Consider the following 21833-nt stretch of genomic DNA (forward strand, 5'->3'; position numbering starts at 1 on the left):
TTTAACAACTGGGTAACTCCTTGACCAATATGCTGCTAAGAAAACAAAATGCAGGGAGTTAAATTAAAAAAACAAAACAAAACAAAACAAAACTGAAAGTGGTAGAGAGAAAAGTGCTTTCGCTATTTATTAGCACTTCTCAACTATAAACAGAAGAACTGTAAACAGTGTCTTCAATCTTATCTGTCTTCTTATCCATCTTTCTGACTCCCTCATTTAAGCACTATCTTTAAGTAGGTCTATCTGGTGATAAAATTATTAACAAAGAGGAAACACATCAACAAAAAGCTTTGCTGTGCTGCCTCTCCACTTGGGGCAAACTTCTGGCTTATAACAAACAATAGAAAGGCAAAACATAAATATAAGCCAAAGATTTAATGAATGGCAGGATAATACTGATCCCTTCTGCTGTTCACCTGATAGTGTTGTCAGATGAGCCACTCACAACCAGCCTGTCTCTGTACTGCAAACAGGCGATGCCACGTTTGTGTCCGTTTAAGGTCCTTACAAATTCACAAGTACTGGTGTTCCATACCTGAAACAGAAAACAACAAATGATTTAGCGCTTTACCTAGTAAAATTTATGGCAACTGGTGTCTTGGAAAAGCAAAAAACAGGACTGAACTAATAGGGGTAAGTTCAATTCTCAGAACAAACCAAGAACATGGGAAGCATTATTCATAGCACTAAAGGGCTAATTTGTAGCTGGCTGTAATGTAATTTGAGGATTCCTCAAATTAAATTACTCACTCTGGATGAATCTGGTCATATAGATATGTTTTTCCTTACAACTTATCTCACTCACTATCTTTTTACACAAAGACTAGTGTCTGAGTTAATTACTCATTCTACACTTAGGTTTAATATGAAATTGCCCATGATCAAATTTCCATATGAACTTGTCTACTGTAAAGGGGACCTACTGAAAAATGCCTTGTTACCTTTATAGTTCTATCCCCAGATGCAGAAACGATGTACTTGTCATCAAAGTCTACAACATTGACAGCAGCTCGGTGACCAACCAGTACCCTCCGCAGAGTTATGTCGGTTGGGGAGGCCATATCCCAGACAGCAATAGACCGGTCTTTGGAGCATGTCACCATCATGCCATTATTGAAACGCAAATGCAGAACTGCTTCACAATGGTGTATCAGTGTATTTAGCATTTCACCTGTATTTACATCCCACACCCTGGAACAAACAATATTAGGGAGGTTACTCAAAGTTCTGGTGGCAATCATGCTATAATTAAATTATTTGACTGCTATGTTCTACAGTACTCACTCCACCCCCATTTCATAGTGTTATACCCTTTTTTTTTTTTTGAAAAATTTATTTATACAGAAATGCGGTGCAGGCCAGAGGTGCAGGGGGTGGCAAGAGAATTCACCAGAGACAGAGTGGAGAGGAGAACAGGCAGATCGACGAAGTACACTAAGGGGGTCAGCGGGCGGGTCAGGAGAGGTCTACTGTGCCATGTGGGTCACCTCTGGGGCTGAGGCTCTAACTCTTAGCTTCCCCATGCAGCGCTCCAACCCGCTGCACCACCGAGGAGGGCCCTACCCTACTCTTTTATAGCTTTAAGGCTAGGCTAAGTAAAGACTACTTGCTGATGGGGAAGTGGAAGGCAGATGGCTGGGCTGGGGAGTAGAAGGAAGGGGATGCTACTGATATGAAACCCTTAAGACATACTGCTTGAATTGTGGGCAAGTTGTGAGAGGCAAGGATAAGGTAGCAGCTACCAACACCTTCTAATTGGGCCCAGACTTCAAGATTATTAGAAAATGTCTGACACTCAATCTGTTATCAGTAATGGGGTACATTTAAAACTGGGAATCTAACTACTAACAGCAGCACCAATGTCCCAGGGTAGCAGCCAGGAACTAGAATAGATATAGGCCAAGAAGCGTCTCTAAGAGAATGACTTGGTATTGTAGACTGGATTTAAGAAGACTGGAGTTAAGATTTCATCTAATTTCTGTGCTTTCAATGTGGTAAGGGCCAATAATAGCTATCCCCGTGTCAATACAGATTTTAGCACAGCGCATGAGGCTTTTGGGTAGCTTGAGAATTGTGTGTGACGATATATTTTATTTTATTTGGGTATCTGCTTTAGTTTTTATAGCACATTCTCTTTCTTTTCCAGTTTAACCCCCTTTCTTAGAAAACTGTTTTTCCCTTATCCTAGAAAAGATGTTAGCTGCTACCATGTTTCAGCTTCCTTTAGGCACTCCACACACACCAGTAAATGTTAAATGTCGATAACTTTAAGAAATGAATTTGCTATGCCTTTAAGTCAAAAGACATCAAACAGGAACCACCTTCTATAATCACAGAAGGATAACTTGAAATGTTAAACATTTGACTTCAGAGAATCTAACAATGCAGTTAACTGTTGTTTTTTTTTTCTATTTTGTTAAAGTTACTTTTGATGCATTATGTTTGCTAGCTCCTTTAGCTTAAGGCAAAACTCCTAACAGAGGTTTCCAGCGGTGCTGCTGGTACCCAGAACTCAAGCTACACTGGACTCCAGCAGCATAATGGCTGTGTCATCAAATCACTTACGCCTCTGGAAATTGAGGGCCCCTCCCTGAGTGAAGCTTGCAATTAAAAACTGCAGGGACAGCAAGGGAGGGGCTGGCAAAGAGAGAGCAGTGCTCACCTGTACACATTTTTAAAGGACATAATGCTTGCCTGCACTACAGTTATAACCACCTGAAAGGAAGGCTTCATTCAATTCATGTCATTCCCCTGTGAGATGGTTTTTGTAAGATATGCAGAGATTTACTAAGTTTCTATAATAGATGATTCATCCAAATTAAAATAGAATATGTGGTTTCTTCAATGTAAAAACCAAAAACAAAAACATAAACTAGTTCAAAAGATCATCTGAAATTTTCTACCTGACGGTGGAATCCGATGACCCAGTTATGATCACCCTCTCGTCATACTGGAGACACAGGACAGAACCCGTGTGGCCTGTGAGAATTCGCTTGCATTCCAAAATGCTTTTATCCCAGATCTAGGATGGCAAATAAGATCCTTTTGTTCACTATGGTAATGAGTGCTGCAGAGACTTAGAGACTTGTTGGTTCTAATATAAGTTTGAGTCCTCAAAAGAACCAAAGCCCAGAGTAGTGTGGAATGCATTCTAAGCACCCCCCCACACACACACATACAGACACGCACACGCGCACACGCACACACACAAGCAGACCATATCCTTTTCGTTCAGGCTATAATTATATGAGGGCCACAAGAGTGATAGTATACTTCAAGAAAAGAGTATTTAACCCTAGGACTACTCATATCTCAATGTAATATTTTTGGGCAGGGAGGCAAGCAGGTATCCGTCCTGTCCTGTAACGCACGATTTTCACTTTGGGGCTGGAAATAACCTAAAACTCTTTTTTTTAAGTTTTTAAAAAAGATTTATTTATGCATACAGAACTGGGGTACAAGCCAGAGATACAGGGCGGTAAGAGGATTCACCAAAGACAGCAGGGAGCAGAACAGGCAGATCGACCAAGTACACTGCTGAGGGGAGCAGCAGGCGGGTCAGGAGAGGTCTGCTGTGCCATGTGGGTCAGCTCCGGGGCCAGGGATTGAACTTGCACTGAAGCGGCTGTGGTTAGTGTGCTTTGCTGCGTCCTAACCCGTTGCTCCACCAGGGAGGGCCCAATAACCTAACACTATTATTATTTACTTTCTGGAAATAATGCTTAGAGTTTATGCTCTGGATTGTTTTATGAATGTGGTTACCCTCCCTTGCTCCTTTTACATTCCCACAACTTTAGAAAGCTTACCTTGATTGTGTTGTCTCGAAGGCCGCTTACTATTTTCTGGTCATCATACTGTAAACAGTAAACACCTTTGCTTGTTTCACTTCGGCAGTGAATTCTCTGTAAACTGTGTCTTCCACATCTCCAATTAGATTCTATTGTCTGAGAAGAAGGAATTGTAAAAAGACTAATTAGGTAAGGACCAGAACTAGAGTCTTAGGTGACTGTCATTGGCAACCAAGGGCAAATGCTTAATGCTTAATTCTATGGGATACATTAGCATTTAGGGCATAGAGAAAATTTATAAAAAATTTTCCATTTACAAGGTAACAAAAGATTTTTACTTTTTTGGCTATAACAGTCATCTTCTAGTAAATCACTAAAATGACCAACACAAAGGAGAAGGTGGGAAGCCCACTATAGGTTCTTTAGGCCTTTTAGAAGGCATGGAGTTGTTTCTTTGGCTACATACATGGTAACCTACAAGAAAAGTGGTAATGTAGACACTGGGAAGATGGGCACCGTTCAAAAAGGGAAACCTCACATGTCACCATGGCAAAACTGGAAGAGTGTATGATGTTACCCAGCGTGCAGTTAGCGTGATTGTAAACAAAGGGCAAGATTCTTGTCAAGGGAGTAATGTTTGTAACTGAATATACTAGCCACTCTAAGTTTTCTGAAATGTGAAAGAAAATGATCAGACAGAAAAGGAAAAGTTAACTTGGGTTCAACTCAAGTGGTAGCCTACACATTTTATGAGAACCAACAGAAAGAAGCCTGAGGAGCTGAAACCCATCTCCTATGAATTCATGGCATAATAGGTATGAGGAAAAAAGAAAAAAAAGACCTCTGGGCTATTAAAATAAAAAAATATTTTCTAGAACTTTCCTGCAGATAACTCATTCAATTAAATAATAAACCTTGTGAGAAGAGACTGCTCATCAACAGAGGGTAAACTCTGAATCAGGTGAGGTTATATGCTCAGTGCTTTTCTTACATATGTGGTAGCCAGTTCTTCCAGTGAAGTTCCATGGTGACTCAACTCAGAAGATACTTGAGTACCAGTTTATAAAGACAACTTCAACAATCTCACTGCTATTGTAGCAAGAAGACATTGTTCTTCTCGTTCATCTACCTACCTATTTTTCTACCTGTAAACAATTTTTAAGAGCTTTGAATTTTTTTCTTGGTTATTTACTAAATTTTACCTACCTTGTTCACTTGTAAAGAAACTGATTTTTAATCCACATCAATAAACCTTAATGGGCTTGTTGTAACAATGCAGCTGTTGAAGAATGCTGGTATTTCTCTAATATTTGGCAAATACCCCAATATGCATAATTCTTACCTCAATGTCTTGTATAATTTTAGGATAAAGTGCTCTATAAAAAGAGTTGGGAGGAGCATTCCCATCAGGAGGTTTGTTTTTGAATAAATACTGTCCCCTAAAAAACAACAAACATTTTTCATTAAATATCATATTATGACACATTTACAAGGAGGTTCATTCTTCAGTGTTTTTACAGTTACATTCCATATCATCTCCATAACAAGACTGGAGCAGTGTGAAGGTAAGTCTTAGTTTATGAGTCCTGCATCAAGGAGAAACTTTCTGCGCTCTAAGAACTCAGATTTGCTTTTGGATAAAACATGATGATTTCTATTGTAGAACACTAGTGGATCAAATCTTCAGGAATGTTATAATCTATCAGCCTATCAGACCTCTGTTGCAGACATAGTCTCTTTTGTTACTGATAACTCCTACCTCTGATTAGGCACAGGCCACAGAGACATCCTTGTTTACCAAGTAAAAAGCCCTGCCAGTGTCAGTGGAGCCCTGCCCCAGACACCGTAGCAACACCTCTGTCATGGAGACCACTTTTCTAGGCTTCGCTCATGTGGGGTAAGGTGCACTACAGCTCACCACACTGCTGGTGATCAGTGTAGCTAGGCTGTAAAAGGAGCACTTCAGTTCCTTTCTACAGAAAACAGGAATTATAGGAGTATCCAGCAGAAGGTATGGAGGATGATGAAGAGAAATACCTAAGAGCACTGAGACGCCAAGTCTAAAGCATGAAACTGGCTTTCACAGGTGTGTTCCTGGCTACGTACAGCTATACATGCATTTTACTGGCTTTCCTTGACTCCAGTGAGCAGCATTTGTTAGCTTCTCCTTTCTTATGACAGCACATATCTGGAATACTCATATCCCAAGCTAGATCTTTGCTACAAAAAAAAATCAGTAAGTGGCAATCACTTCCTGCTGGGTAAAAAATTTAATTCCTTATCCTGAAGTTAAGAATCCACCAAACACGGTGTGGAAGCTAGTAAACCCCACTATGGGTGTACTAACTGCTGTTTTCACTGGCACTATGCCTTGCAAAGTGGAGACAGACAGAAATGCCTCTGAGTGTAATCCTGGCACCAGAGAAATCATGTTTTCTCTGGGCCAGTCATCCACTCCTCCTGCTATAGCTCCATTACAATATAATTAATTGTCGATGTCTCCAGGAGCGCTTCTTCCCTGCCCTCTTTCTATTATACACCTTGAAAATTAGTTGAGAAAATTTCCTATCAAGGAAGGTAGCTGGCTGTGATTTCTATGTTAACACAGAAATCTGTAATGAAAAAGCTAACTAATAGTTTTTAAAAAGGGACTAATATAAGCAAGAAACATCATATACCCATATAAAGTAAGTAGGCAAACAAAATACAGTATGAAAAATTTCTGGCTTAAAGGTTCACTTTTTGAAACCACTTTGTTCTATAAACACATTGCAGGCAAACAACAGACTCTGAAGAATTCTAAATCTGGTAAAAATTATATTTTAATAATTTCAACTCCAATATTTTTTAATGAGGTAGAAATTACTGTATTCATTTTTACAGATAAATCAAATGTCAGCAGGGTTTTAAGTTCCTGCCCAAGGTCAGAAAGCTTACTAGCTGATAGATCCAGGATTGGAATTTAAGTCATACTTCTGAGCCTGTAGTCTTTATTGTCATCTCTTCAGTACCCACTATTCCTTAGAGATTACTGTTTTTTAATCTTAATCTCTAGCAACTGAACACAGGTACCACAGGATTTTCTTTACATGCAATGAAACTATCTCTATATTACATGAAAAGAGTCATCATATAAACCTCTGAAAGCATTTTCAATTTCACTGTATTTATCATGCCTTCCAATAAATTATCTGAATTCCTTCAAAATCAAAGGAATTACCAAAAAAGGGTGGCTAGCTGTTAAAAACTGGTTTCTTAGTATATATCTGTGTTGTAAAGCTCAAACCTTTCATGCTGAAAGCTTACTGACAACAGGGACCACTTCTATGTGAATGTCTAGTACCTTTGAGAGTAAGAATACATGATAAATGCTATATATTAAATCCAGAATGTTATCATAAAATGTGATCTGCTGATTAAGAAAATGGAATTTTCCCAAGTGATCTTTTATTATACTTTAAAGAGTTACCATTACTGAACAGAGAATACATTCAGTATTATTCAAGAGAAAAATGACAAGAGTTCATATCCTGGGGGCAGACTATCAAATTCATCTAGATACAAACTATAACAGTAAAGGAGAAGCCATTAAATCCAAAAACTTTATTAGAAAATTGTATTTACTTATTTATTTTTGGTTGAAGGAAATTTTTTATTTCATTTCATTTGGGGGAAGGTATAAAAGAAAAACTTTATTGAAATAGTAGGCTTGGTAAGACACTTGAAAGAAGAAAATGAGAAACTGATCATAGATTAATTTTTTGAATTTTAAAGGTGGGGAAGACAACAAACATAGGAAGAAAGGCATCAAGTAAAATAGAAGCAGGGGAGGGGTGTGGGGAAAAAAAATAGAAGCAGCCACAGAAAGTCAAGGGGATACTGAAGGTCTTCAGGGATAGACATATAATCATTAATTTCATGAGGCTCTATAAAAGTAAGGTGATAAATGTGGCCAAAGGCAAGGGATACAGTTAGAACACTGAAGGATACTCAAAGGAGCAGGTGTGGATTTCTGTGTTGAAGACAATGCTGAATTATTTCTCAATTGTACCTTCACATACCTTTGTGAAAGGTGCCCAAACTAGCATTCCACTCCTGACCACCCCTTAACTAACTCAGCATATTTAGATTTACTGCCAACCCTAAACAAAACTGGAGAAACCATGTTCATCTTTGGTATTTTCACATGCTTTTGGCAAGATCTGCCCTTCTACTTGTTCTTCTTGCCTTGAAAGAGGACTTTGTAAGCCTCGTATGTCTGACAAAGATACTGTCATTTACAGTCCAAATAGGAACAAAGTGTATTTTAACAGGAAACAAAACCTTTATAAGCTGTGGGAATGATGTTCAGTAAGTGATATTCCAAGTGAGGAGTTCTTTGGAGGAGAGTTTTCTCCTGTCCTTCAGCATCCCCTGACCCCAACTGCCCTGTGATTACTCACATGTAAGCAATGCCTGCTCTAAAGTTGGTCCTGACACGTAGCACAGTGGGAGACTTTGAATGTTGTGTGACTAGGTACTTACTTGCTTTTGAATTTATTTCCAAAGTATGAAAAGATTCCTATTTTTCAAATACAGTGAAGAATAAGAAAATATTTGAAAAGAAATAGACATAATCTTTGATTTATACAAAAGAAATTAAACATTTTTTTATGTCGCCAAATAATTACTGGCATTTGTTTCCATTAACTCAATTTGACAGAAAAATTAAAAAGTCTTCCTAATATCTAGAATGACAGATATCTCTTGGTAAAGTATTAGAGGTTATAATGTTTATTATGTATTATTTCAAAGATACAGAGAAGGGAACCTACTGCATTTTCATGCAAATTGCTAAGAAAGATGATCCTTCATTCTTAACTGTTTTGCATTTCTTTATGATCCAAGATTAACAATTGGTAAAATTACCTGCTCAGGTTGTCACTGAGCATATGCACACCTGTGCTGGGACATACCTACAACTAAAATACTTAACATGTCTCTGTTATTTTGAAACATTTAGACCTAACTTTCTTAGAGTAACATTTTAAGAGACATCTTTGGTGAAAACTATATAAGGGAGACATCTTCCAGATGTTTTAATGAAATGTTACAAGAACAGTGTATCAGTGATGTCTCTTAGACTGCTAACTACATAATGCTTTAAAAGAATTTAGAATTTTGTAGCATATCTCAAGAAAGGATAAGAATATTAATTTCATGTTAACAAATCATTAACAATGACTTATCATTGTGCCTGATAAGCTATGGTTCTTATTCTACTAGGGCATAAAAAATAATTTTGATTACAAAGGTGATAAAACAGTATAGGCATGGGCTATAAGCAAGAAATCTTCAGCAGGAGAAAATAAGTATTTTTTTATGGGGGGGAAAGGCTGGATCTCATGGATTCTGTGTGTTCAGTCATTTATTTTCCTTATAAGTTGCCCTTTTCCAGGATACTAATTTCTACTCAGAGAATAGAATGCTCTAAATAGGAGGGCAGGGCCTTTAAAAGCACAGCACTACAAAGCTATCAGCAGCCACTGCAACATGAGATCCATCCCCGGCCAGAGAGCTGACCCACATCGTGTGGCAGACCTCTCCTGTCTTGCTCGCTGCTACCCTCAGCAGTGTATTTTAGTCAATCTGTTTTTTGTTTCCTGCTCTGACTCTGGTGAATCCTCTCACTGCCCACACCTCTAGCCTGTGCCCCAGTTCTCATAGGCACAATAAATAAGTCTTTAAAAAAATAAATAAGAGGGCAGGTCAGTTTTCCATTATTTTTTTTCAAAGCAGTATATACCATATTATTTGATCACATATGAGTGGTCAGAGGAAAAGTACATGAACAAGTGTTTTCACATGTTCTTGTTATAAGTCAGTAAAATCACTGTATTAAATAAACGGTCTTACTAGTTTATACAGTATTCCAAACACTGTTCACAGTCAGGTTGTGAAGCTCTGAAGAAAGTAAATTAAATAGCTCACCACCCTCTTCGTTCTGCCAGGCCTCTCCACAGAGAATCTGTCCTGACCATTCTCTCGATGAGTTTCTTCCATAACATGCCATCAGATGTCACTCGGTACCACTCCTTACACACAAGTTCAGCAGCACATAGTGATTTGGCATCCAGGTATGACAAAATGTTTTCAGCAATGTGATCCAAACCCCGAGCTTTTGGTGAGGGGAGGAGACAAAGAAAAAGCACAAAAGTGGTGGTGGATGATTTTTTTTTTTTTAACAAAAGGTCCTTTAAAACAAAACAGCATTTGTTCTGCTGTGAAGGCATATCCCTGTCCCTTGTGAGGTCCAGATTCTTGTTCAAACAGAGACTTGGGTAAAATGAGTGTCAATAATTTTTCCATAAGGTTATAGAAATGAACAGTATTTTCCATCTTCCTTTAGATAAGGAAGTTAAAGCTAACAACCAGCAAACCCCCAAGACATTAAAAATAAAAAGGATTCCAGAAAACAATTCACATCTATCTATATGGATTTCAGCACTAGGGGATGTTCTATGGATGGCATCTCAAACTCTGTGATTCAGACCCCCCCAAATCTCTATATTAGGTCCATTTCTCATTCTGTTTCTATTACTGCTGCAATTCCAAAGCTGTTCAGTCAAAGAAATATCCTTTAAATGTACTCAGGGAGAGGCACTAAGTCAGAATGTGCTGGGTTATAGAATTTTGGGCATGCAGAAAGGAGAGGAAGAAATACAAATTGGTACAGGAACATCCCAAGAGGAGTGACAGAGAGGTATGTTCAAGTTCAAGGAAGAGTTTAATTTCAAGAAGTTAACAACAAAATAAACAAACAAAAAATAAAACCCTATTATTTGAGAATAGCTGTTGTTATAAAACCTACTAAATGACAGTTGACCAAAACCAAAAAAATACCAGACCAACAATCACTTGCTAGAATTCAGACACTATTTTGTAGGATGTACAAAGGTAAACAGTAGAAGTAGTTCCTGTGCTGTGTAAACCAGATGAGCTTTGTGGTCAATATTCTCTATCGCTCAAATGTACACTAACGCCTCAGAGGAGTAGATTCTATAAAATAGGATGACGGCACTAGTAAACCCTTTTGCTGCTGTTCTAATTCACAAGTGAGACAAAAACATTTAAAGTTATTTCTCTTTACAGGTTACATACCAGTTTGGCTACAGACTTAAATAGTGCAGAAGTATTCCATTAACTCCCTTAGGCACAAACTTAAACAGGAAATTTCACTTTGTACCTTTCCTCTGAACCCTGCAAGGACACACTTGGATGCCATTAGCAACAATTCAAATGTGCTTAAACATTATTCTAATTATAAAGATTGTGTGAATATCAGTCATATTTCTCAGCAGATTTGGGAAAGAATGCATTAAATGTATCTTACTTGGTTGGCATCAGATGTTGATATTAAAGTGTAAGCAGATGGAGGCATCTATCACCTAATTCTTAGCAAATGAACACAACTATAATACAATTACAGCAATAATAATTAGCTCTTCATACAAAAAGCAATGATGGTACAATTTCTGCATCTCTATATTAAAGCTTCCTATACATCAGAAGTTTCCAAAGTGCATTCCTGTGTTTTTAATGGTTGCCATCAAATTGCTACTGATCTTTCACTATGTCCCTATAATACGTCTTTGGAAGTAATTTCACCTAACACTCTAAACAAACCCATTACATTAATGGATTACAGGCACTTTTTGAAGTAGTTTGGTTTACTAAAGTAGCCAGATGGTGTAGGTTTCTAAGTTAAAATGGCCATAAAGCATTAGACTGATGATTTAATACCTTATAAAGTAGCCAGCAGATACACACGAGGGCTGAGTATTAGGCAAAGGATACACAGATCTAATAGGCTCCTGTTCAATTCTTAGTGGTGTATGCTTGAGACCATAGCATGTCTTAATGACTGGGGAGAACAAAGTAATGAGATACACACAGATTGTTTGCACAAAAAAAACTATTTGCCTATGGCTAAAACAAAACTCAATGAGTAAAGGGGGGACAGAAATCTATTTAACAAAAGATATAGGTACAAATTCAGCTTAAAAATGGCTATTTCTAAGATATAAATAGGCATTCTTTTGTTTGAATTAAAAAAAAAAATCACTGGCACAGATTAAGCACAGTAGCAAAATGCAGTTCTGGGGAGGGCATAAGTTATGTTTTTCCTGGAGGACAGTTTGGTGAATGTACTAAAAGCCTTAAAAATGGTCTTAATTTTTTTAATGTAGCTATCCCATTTCTGGTATATTTCTCCTAGGATGCCGAAAAGATTAATTAGAATTTCTAACATAGTATTATAGTTTATAATAGAAAAACATATTTTTCAAATCACCTAAATGTTCAATGAAGGGGTTAAACCCTTTGTAAAGGATACATAATACTATTAAAAATTATGTTGTAAAAGAACATTTAGAAAAACTCATTAAGAAGATAAAAGGAGAAAAAATGTTACAAATCCTATGATCGCAGCTTTAGAGGGAAATATATACACTGAGGAAAAAACAGGAAGACTACATGCCAAAATCCAAGAGCATATTTAATAGTTCCCCCTGAACAGCGGGATTCTGGAAATTGTATTTTATAATGTTTTCTTCCTAAATTTCCAATAACTTAATCAGGAAACAACCCCCCCCCAAAAAAACAAACAAAAAACCCAAAAACCAAGTTATATATTAAATAAGATTCATGTATCTTTGTAATACTTTTATCTTTTTTAATAAGCTTTTAATATACATGAGTGAACCTTATATTTTTCTGATAGCAATTCCCTTAAATACAAATACCTATGAAATGCCCTACATCATCATATCAAGAATTTGGTAACTAAACCCTTCAAATAAAAAGGATTAAGTCAGTATGTGTTGTGTATAAATATTCAAGTGTAATTATGTATATATTTTAAGTGTCCATATACTTATTTAAATGTGGACACACACAGAGTTTACTGAACACAGTAAGAATGCAAAGCCAGGAATTTACATATTTAATGTAATAAAAAGGCTGCCAAGTTACTCTTCTATCAAAATACTTAAATATAGTTCTTACTCATTCCTACAACTATTGCTAAGTCTATTGCTAAATCTCCATACAAATCCAAGTCTAAGTAGGTAACACAGTTAAAACTAAGATACATTATAAAAGATACACATCAAATTAGGTAACGTCTCAGAAAAGATTTTATTTACATTTATGTGTAGGTAAAAAATAGGATGTAGGCCCTCCCTGGCGGCGCAGGTTAAAGCACAGCACAAAGAAGTTTAAGCCACTTCCACATGAGTTCGATCCCCTCCTGCCCGGGAGGAGAGCCACATGGCGCGGCAGACCTCTCCTGACCCGCCCGCTGCTCCCCTCAGCAGCATACTTCGTACTTCGTTGATCTGCCTGTTCTGCACCCCACTCTGTCTCTGGTGAATCCTCTCACCCTCTGCATCTCTGGCCTGTACCCCAGTTCTGTATGAATAAATAAAAAAATCTTTGAAAAAAAAAATAGGATGAAGACAGGAAAAAGGACTTTATAACCTAAGTTAAAACTTTCTGGTATTGGATGGTTTTGCTCATAGCAGGAGTATAATGGACCAGGAGAGAAAATAATAATAATGAACAGCCATATACCAGAGACATTTTGTGGGGGTGGAGTGGGGAAGGGGGTCAAAAACAGTGGGGGGAGGGAAATGCACTGGACTTGGTGGTGGCACAGGGGTGATTTGGTGATGGGAAACCCGTGGGGATTACAATTGAGATGAAAAAAAAAAGTACAAAATAATATAAAAATAAACTATTGTATTATTAAAAAAAAAAAAAGACTTTCTGTTATTTATGCCCCAAGAAGGTATTATTAAAGGACCCAGTTTTGAAAAAATTCAAGTCAATAAGGACTTTTAAAAAAAGGCATGTTTAGCAGAGATCCAGTACTACTACCATTGGCAGATGGCTTCCAGGCAAATTAATACAACACAGACATACCTGGCAGAGCAGTTATGAAATCTCTCTGCAACATAGGTTTAAGATAGGAGTTTATGTGTCCATGTTGGTAATGACACATTTGGGATATAAGGTGTTCCACAAATTCCACTTGATCGGACTCTGACCACTGCTCAAAATATTTGACACACAGTTCTTTTTCCTTCTCATAGCTTGCTGAGAGCTTCCGTTGCTTGGGCACAATCATACTGGAAGTGCCATTGGCAAGTTTAGTCTGTAGAAGGAATAGATTAAAAGTAAGTAGTAAGTATTGAAAATGAAGGAAATAAAATTTTCTGGTCTGGCATTTTATGTCTGATGGCGCTCACTGTTACTCCATTAGTAACTGAATAACGATTACATGGAAAGTCACAATAAATAAATAAATAACATAGTAAACTGAAAAGTTAGGAATACTTAAGGACAACTAAACATTCATTTTCCAAGGTTCACAGGAGGGCACTTTCTGGAAATACACAGGTGAAAACCCAAAGCTGAAGCATGTAAATTTATTATAATGAGTATAAAAAAAGTTAATTTGTTTTTCTTGAATTCACCAGTTACTGGACATTTATACAACTATTCACAGCTTATTTTTTAATATTCAAATAAGAAATCTTCCAAGCAAAGAAAGGTCAATGAATAATTTGTGACTCTGCTAACTTGGAAATACGCCTTACATCATATTTTCATGTTTGATCTACCTTTACCTTCCAAAAAATCTCATCCCTATTATAAAAATTACAAGCCATAAAGTCCTTTTTATTAATTGTTAATTCAATAAATGTTAATTATGCCAAACACTGTCCTAGGTCCTAGGAACACAACACTGAACATAAACAACACAATCTCTATTATCGGGAACTTATGTTTTAATAACTGCAAGTCAAAAAAATTAACGAAGTAATTACAAAATAAAATGTAGATAATATTATAAAGAAATATAAAGCAGAATAAGGGAAGGGGAGCAGTAGGTTTTTATAGTAGGCAAAATTCTAGATGGTTCCCTAGGAGCTTGGCAACTGATACACATACAATACATCTTCTCTGTTATCCAAACACACACTTGAGTAGTACTTCTCAAATCAACTGATTTTAAGAAAGGAACATTACTCCTAGGTATGAACTAGTTAAGTTTTAGAGTTCTTTGAAAAGAAGGGCATTCTCGGGCCCTCTCTGGTGGTGCAACGGGTTAAAGAACAGCATTGTGAAGCTACTAGCCATGGCTACTTCAGCGCCCGAACTCAATCCCCAGCCAGGAAGGTGACCCACATGGCCACCTGTCTCCCCTGCTGCTTCCCTTAGCAGGGGATCTGCCTGTTCTGCTCCTCACTTTGTTTCTGGTGGGTCCTATCTGGCTCTGGTTTGTACCCATAAATAATTTTTTTTTTAATTTATAACAGTTTATTTTTACATCAATTTTGTACATCCTCCCCCCCATCTCAATTGTAATCCCCGCAGGTTTCCCATAAATAAATTTTTAAAAAAGAAAAGTGTGGCGTTTTCTCTAACTTCTTACAGAACAGGAAGGGGGCCATGTGGTAAGAAATGTGGCCTGACTCTAGGAACAGAGACCTCAGTCCCAGAATACAAGGAACTAAATTCTCCCAAACAATGAACTGAGAGTTTCTCCCCCAGCGCCTGCCTGCAAACTGAAAACTGAGCCCAGTCAACACCCTAATTTTAACAGTATGATACTGAGAGCACAGGTCCCAGCCAAGATGTGCCAGACTTCTAATATGCAGAACTGTGAGCTAATGAATAGGTGTAATTTTAATCTGCAAAATTTGTGGTAGTTTATTAGGCAGGGAAAACCTTCCCCACAGATGTAGCTGTTTAGCTACATCTACAAGTGTTACATGGCAGAAGAATGATCTAGGCAATGGAAACTTTGAGAGCAAAGGTTTTGGGTGGGAGCCTGTCTGGCATGTTCAAGGAGCAACAAGAGGTCCAGTGTAGCTGGAACCAAATGAGCAAGAGAAAGTAACATTAGACTACTAGTCCTAGCTAGGTCATCTGGACCATTCAGGGGTGGCATCTAATCTCCAAACATGGCCCTAAAAAATTACATCCCTCGGCCCTTCCTGGTGGCACAGCGGGTTAAAGCACAGCACTGAGAAGTTAAAGCCTCTTCCGCATGAGTTCGATTCCCGCCTGTCCCGGAGGTGACCACATGACGTGGCAGACCCCTCCTGACCCGGCCACTGTTCCCCTCAGCAGTGTACTTCATAGATCTGCCTGTTCTGCTCCCCACTCTGTCTCTGGTGAAACCTCTCGCCACCCCTGAGCCTCTGGCCTGTACCCCAGTTCTGTATGTACAAATAAATAAATCTTAAAAAAAAAAAATTACATCCCTCATTGAATGCAAATGCTGTTCCTTCCATCAAGAGGTGAAATTTATGTTCTAGCTTTTGAGTGGGGGCTTTGATAAATAGCATGTGGAAAAAGTAATAATCTGGGACTTTTGAGCTCAGGCTGTTTCTGCTTACTACTTCTTAGAACCTGAGCTACCATGAAAGAAATTCCAGTTACCTTGCTGAAGTAGGAAATCCAGAGGATGAAAGGCTACATAGAGAGTGAGAGTTCACATGGAGAAGCACCTAAAGCATGAAAATGATATGATATGGCACACTACTGTGTGGAGAATAGACTGCAGGGGATGTGGATAGACATAAGGAGACTAATTAGGATTCTACTTCATAGTAGTCCACGGAAGAGACAACAATCTTTCAAACTAGAGTGATGGCTGGAGAGGTGGTAAAAATAATTAGAATTCACTGCAATAACTGGGATTTTAATTTTATAAAATTTGAGAGTGGAGTCAACAAAATTTGCTTTAACAACAGATACAACAGCATACCCAAATTTGAAACTAGGAAACCCTAGAAGATTCAGAAATCAGGTGAAACTCTGGAGAGAGCTGATTTTGTTTAGAGGTTAACCAGTCATACAATGGAGTGCTTTATTTTTAAGATTTACTTATTTATGCATACAGAACTAGGGTACAGGTCAGAGGTGCAGCGGCAGTGAAAGGATTCATCAGAGACAGAGCGGGGAACAGAGTAGGCTGATCAACGAAGTACACTGCTGAGGGGAGCGGCAGGCAAGGCAGGAGAGGTCTGCTGTGCCATGTGGATCACTTCCAGGGCTAGGGGTAGAACTTGCACTGAACTGGCACTGAACTTGCAGTGCTGAGTCCTAACCCTTTGCACCACCAGGGAGGAACCTAACGGGGTACTTTTTAAAGTAATGTGATACATCTTCCATATATTTGCTTGAGGCAATTCCAATATGGTGGGGTGACCCAAGTTACCATAGAGTCAAACCTGCTTAGACATATTGAATGTGCCATTGAACTCTCAAATTTGGACAATCAACTCTTGCTATTTTAGATACAGGCTTGTATTAGTTTCTGTGTTAATTAAATCCTATTACACACAGCCCTCTTTACGGCTGTAAATACATTTCCATAAATGGCATAGCCATTCAAATTATGTAGAAAAAGCTGACACCTTTGTATCAGCAAGCCCTACTGTACTAAGTTAGGTGTTTTCCAGCATAAATGTCTCTGTTGTCTATGTATAGACCAAAAATGATTAATAAGAAGCTTGCTGGACACAGGCCTTGGGGAGTTTCAGGATTGCTATTTGCGTAGGTTGTTTGCATCTCAGAAAAGGAACACTTGCAAAATATAGAGTAAGATTTAATGAGTTAACAAATAGGTGTGTTTACAAGCTTGACCAAAATGCCACTATTCAGACCCAGAATCAGGACCTTTCCATCATCTTTCTTCTTCTTCCTTTTTTTTTATTTATTACAAAGTTTACTTTTACATCATTTTGCACATTTTCTTCTTCTTTTTTTTAAGATTTATTTTTATTTAGTTATGCATACAAGAATTGTGGTGCAAGCCAGAGGTGTGGGGGGTTGAGAGTACTCACCAGAAACAGAGTGGGAGGCTGAACAGGTGAATCTACTGTAATACATTGCTGAGGGGAGCAGCAGGTGAGACAGGAGAGGTCTGTTACATCATATGGGCCAGGTCCCTTGCCAGGGATCGATCTGAGGCCACAGTAGCTGGCAGCAGCTTGGTAGTGCTGAGACTCAACCCTCGTACCATCAGGGAGGCCCTTCTTTTATATATTTGTCTTTTAAAAGGTAGCAATGGACCAAAGATGGATCCTATGCAGAATATTGTTTTCTGACTAAAGATTGTCTATCTGAAGTTTAGATATTTTGCATTTACAGATTTTAGAGTTACCATGTCAATTTACCTGCTGGGTTTTTTTTTTTTTTTAAAGATTTATTTATTTATGCATCCAGAACTGGGGAACAGGCCAGAGGTGCAGGGGCAATAAGAGGCCTCACCTGAGACAGAATGAGGAGTAGAACAGGCAGATCGATGAAGTACACTGCTGAGGGGAGCAAAGGGCGGGTCAGAAGAGGTCTGCCACACCATTTGGGTCACCTCCGGTGAGGGGATGGAACTCATGCTGAAGTGGCTTTAGCTTCTCAGTGCTGTGCTTTAACTGGCTGTGCCACCAGGGAGGGCCCTACCTGCTGGATTTTCATTGACATTACACTGACCCTGTAGATGAACTAGAAATAATGATCACCTTAACAATATTGAGTTCATTTTGTGAACATAATAGGTATCTCCATTTATTTAGGTCTTTTTAGTGTTTCCTCACCGATGGTTCATACTTTTTAGTTTATAACTATTATAACCTATGTCAAATGTATTCCTAAGTATTATGTTTTTTAATGCTGCACTGTTACATAATACTCTAAAGAAATATCTATTTCAAAAAATAATATGAGTATAGTGGTTACCTGTAAGGGGAGCTGGTGACCTTAAAAGTGTTTCAGAACCTCAGTTTGTGTCTCAGCAAGCACTACTCCCTCCACTCGACCATTAATCCTTCAGATGAAACTCTTCCACATCTCTTTCTCACTCAGTGAGGCTTGTGATAATCTGTTTTCTTGATCTGGAGAGCTGGTTATGTAAGTATGTTCACCATATGAAATTTCACCAAACTGTAACCTTCAGTTTGAACTCTTATGTATATTATACTTTGAAAATTAAAATTATTTGTATTACATAATGAAGAAGAAAGGCATTGTAAATCAAGCAGTGCAATGTGATCATCTCTATGAGTATTGATTAACTGAATACTGTGTGTCACGTTCTAAGCTAATCATGCATTTCCTAAGTTGTTTTATTTGATCCTCACAAAAGTCCAATGGAATAGATTCTATAATTGTCTCCATTTTACAGGCAAGGAAAATTGAGGCTCAGGAGGAAAATTAAGGTGTCACACAGCTAGCAAAAAGGGGAACTAGAATTTAAAAGTTTTCTGCGAGGCTCTTAAAACAATGCAATATGGTATAGTGGCAATGAATAACTCACTTGAAGTGATGATGGATCTGACTTATGTATCTTTCCACCTCATAAGGAAACATACTGTTGTTTTTGAGGGGTTGTGACTAAAATATAGTATCAGCTGGATATACCCTAGGCGGTTCATAAATATACAAACTCTCAATTTATACTTCATTTATTTTTCTTTCCTTTATTTAAACATTTCAGCTTTTCATTGAACAGGTTACAAAAGAGGACTGGTTAAAAAGACCAAAGCTGGGCCCTCCCTTGTGGCACAATGGGTTAGGATGCAGCACTGCAAGCTAGCCATAGCCACTTCAGTGCAAGTTCAATCCCCAGCCCACCAGAGGTGACCCACATGGTGTGGCAGACACCTCTCCTGACCCGCCCCCTGCTCCCCTCAGCAGTGTGCTTCACTGATCTGCCTGTCCTGCTCCCCACTCTGTCTCTGGCGAGTCCTCTCACTCCCCCAACCTCTGGTCCCAGTTCTGTATGCATAAATAAATAAATCTTAAAAAAAAAAAAAAAGACCAAAGCCCACATCATCATCACACTCCTCAAATGCCTTTCTTTGCCTCCATTTTCATATCAGCTGAATTTAAAGGCTTGCAATAGTTAATAATCAGATGGTGTGGCTTTTGGTAAGGATACACATGTTGATCAATGGGACAGAACAGAGTCCACAAGTAGACTCATATAGGATCACTTGATTTCTGAGAAAGGTGATAAAATAATTCAGTAAAGAAGAGATAGTCTTTTCAAAAGTAATGGTAACAACTGGTATCTATGTTGAAACAAAGCAAAACACTATTTACTTAGACCACATACAAACATTAACTTAAATCTCTGCACAACCCACTACAACATACTATACAAGAAGTTGCAGCAAACCAATCAGAGAATCTACAAAAGAAGGGAAACATTCTGCTCCTATGGTTTTAGCACCCAATGTGGAGTGCTCCACTGGCTGAGTGTTACTTGCTCTGGGATTGCTGCAGTTGAGAGATTCTGGGACCTCTGACAGAAACCAGGAGAAGACTGGTGGCTAGAAAAAACTTCCTGCTTTGCTCTAGGAAGAATGAATGGAGAAGTCCAGATAGGTTGTGAAATTGGAAAATCCCAAGACTTGGGGGGTGATTTCAGAGTACCTCATGACTACCAGGGACCAACACTGACAGAATGGGACAGAAAAGATATTGAAGAATCCCAACTCAAGGAACAAAGAGTAAGTGCAGGGAGTGGTGACTTCCAGGTTGGCAGAAACTAAGTTTTGTGGATCTGGTTGAGAGGGAAAAGTGCTGTGGGGAGTCCCCAGTTAAGAAAACAAAGCTCAGAAAGGTGTGGCTCACCCCATCCAGTTCCCTCAGAGAATAGGTGGGTGCAGGACTGAGCAGATATAGTAAAGCCAACATTATTTTGCCAGACATTCCTTCAGGTATAAGGAAGAAATAAATACCTTCTCAAACGACCAGAAGCTGAAGGGGTTTGCAAACACAACACTTCCCGTCCAGGAAATGTTGAAAGGAGCTCTAGTATCTAAATCAAAGAATAGAATGTCCACAGAGAACTGAACAAGAAAATAGAGAGAACCACAAAATTAAGGAGAAGATGGCAGTAGCAGACCTTTATATACAATATCACTCAAAATGTAAATGGATTGAACTCACCAATTAAAAAAAGGCACAGAAGGGTTAGAAAAGAATCCTACAAGCAAAAAGGATATAAAGTCATAACACAGAGTTTCAAGGATACTATACAGTAATCAAGGGAATGATATATCAAGAAGATATAACATTCATCAATATGTACTAAATGAAGAAGTATCAAGAAATATAAGGCAGTTTACTAGCAAATCTGAAAACAAATACTGGGAAAACCATATTCACGGCAAGGATTTCAACACTTCACTCTCACCAATGGACAGATCAACCAGACAGAAAATAAAGACCAAAAAGTCTTAAGTGGGCTTAATAAACACTATAGAACACTGCATCCTTAAAAAGCTAATACACAGGGCCCTCCCCGGTGGCGCAGCGGTGGCGCAGCGGGTTAAAAAAAAAAGCACTGCACTGAGAAGCTTAAGCCACTTCCGCATGAGTTCGATCCCCACCTGCCCCGGAGGTGACCACATGGAGTGGCAGACCTCTCCTGACCCGCCGGCTACTCCCCTCAGCGGTGTACTTCGTTGATCTGCCTGTTCTGCTCCCCACTCTGTCTCTGGTAAGCCTCTCATCCTCTGCATCTCTGGCCTGTACCCTGTTCTGTATAAATAAATAAATCTTTAAAAAAAAAAAAAAAGCTAATACACATACTGCACATAGGACAGTCTTCTGGACTGACCACATAACTGGGTCACAAAACATTATCAACAAATTCAAGACCAAAGTCATACCATAATATTCTCTGACTATAAGGGTGTCACAAACTACAATCCACCACAAAAAGAAGGCGGGAAAAACTTCTAATATGTGAAGCCTGAATAATGTATTACTGAATGGCTACAGGGATAAGGAGGAAATCAAAGAAGAAATTCGAAAATACCCTGAGAAAAATGACAATGAGGATACAACTTTCCAGGACTTACGGGACAAAGAAGAAAATACTGAGAGGGAAGTTATAGTAATACAAGTCCACCTCAAGACATAGGAAAGAGTTTAAATAATCTCATCTTTCACTTTAAGAAAGCAGAAGGGCCTCCCTGG

The 21833-nt window shown here is 38.4% G+C and overlaps 1 protein-coding gene across 5 annotated transcripts in view; it reads right to left on the reverse strand.

Annotated features, from left to right (window-relative positions):
• The window catches only part of BTRC (beta-transducin repeat containing E3 ubiquitin protein ligase), a 156062-nt gene that overhangs the window by 14659 nt on the left and 119570 nt on the right, over positions 1 to 21833 (reverse strand). For all 5 annotated transcript variants that reach the window (XM_012723718.1, XM_004680520.2, XM_012723720.1 and 2 more), the window contains 7 exons: positions 13752 to 13983; positions 9759 to 9945; positions 5131 to 5227; positions 3807 to 3944; positions 2904 to 3022; positions 942 to 1191; positions 417 to 535 (listed from right to left, as the gene is read on the reverse strand). In XM_012723718.1, the coding sequence (XP_012579172.1) occupies positions 417 to 535; positions 942 to 1191; positions 2904 to 3022; positions 3807 to 3944; positions 5131 to 5227; positions 9759 to 9945; positions 13752 to 13983 (1142 nt within the window). The remainder of the gene's footprint in view (positions 1 to 416; positions 536 to 941; positions 1192 to 2903; positions 3023 to 3806; positions 3945 to 5130; positions 5228 to 9758; positions 9946 to 13751; positions 13984 to 21833) is intronic.

Source organism: Condylura cristata, unplaced genomic scaffold (assembly GCF_000260355.1).
Source record: "Condylura cristata isolate star-nosed mole 26May11 unplaced genomic scaffold, ConCri1.0 scaffold00011, whole genome shotgun sequence".
Classification (NCBI taxonomy): domain Eukaryota; kingdom Metazoa; phylum Chordata; class Mammalia; order Eulipotyphla; family Talpidae; genus Condylura; species Condylura cristata.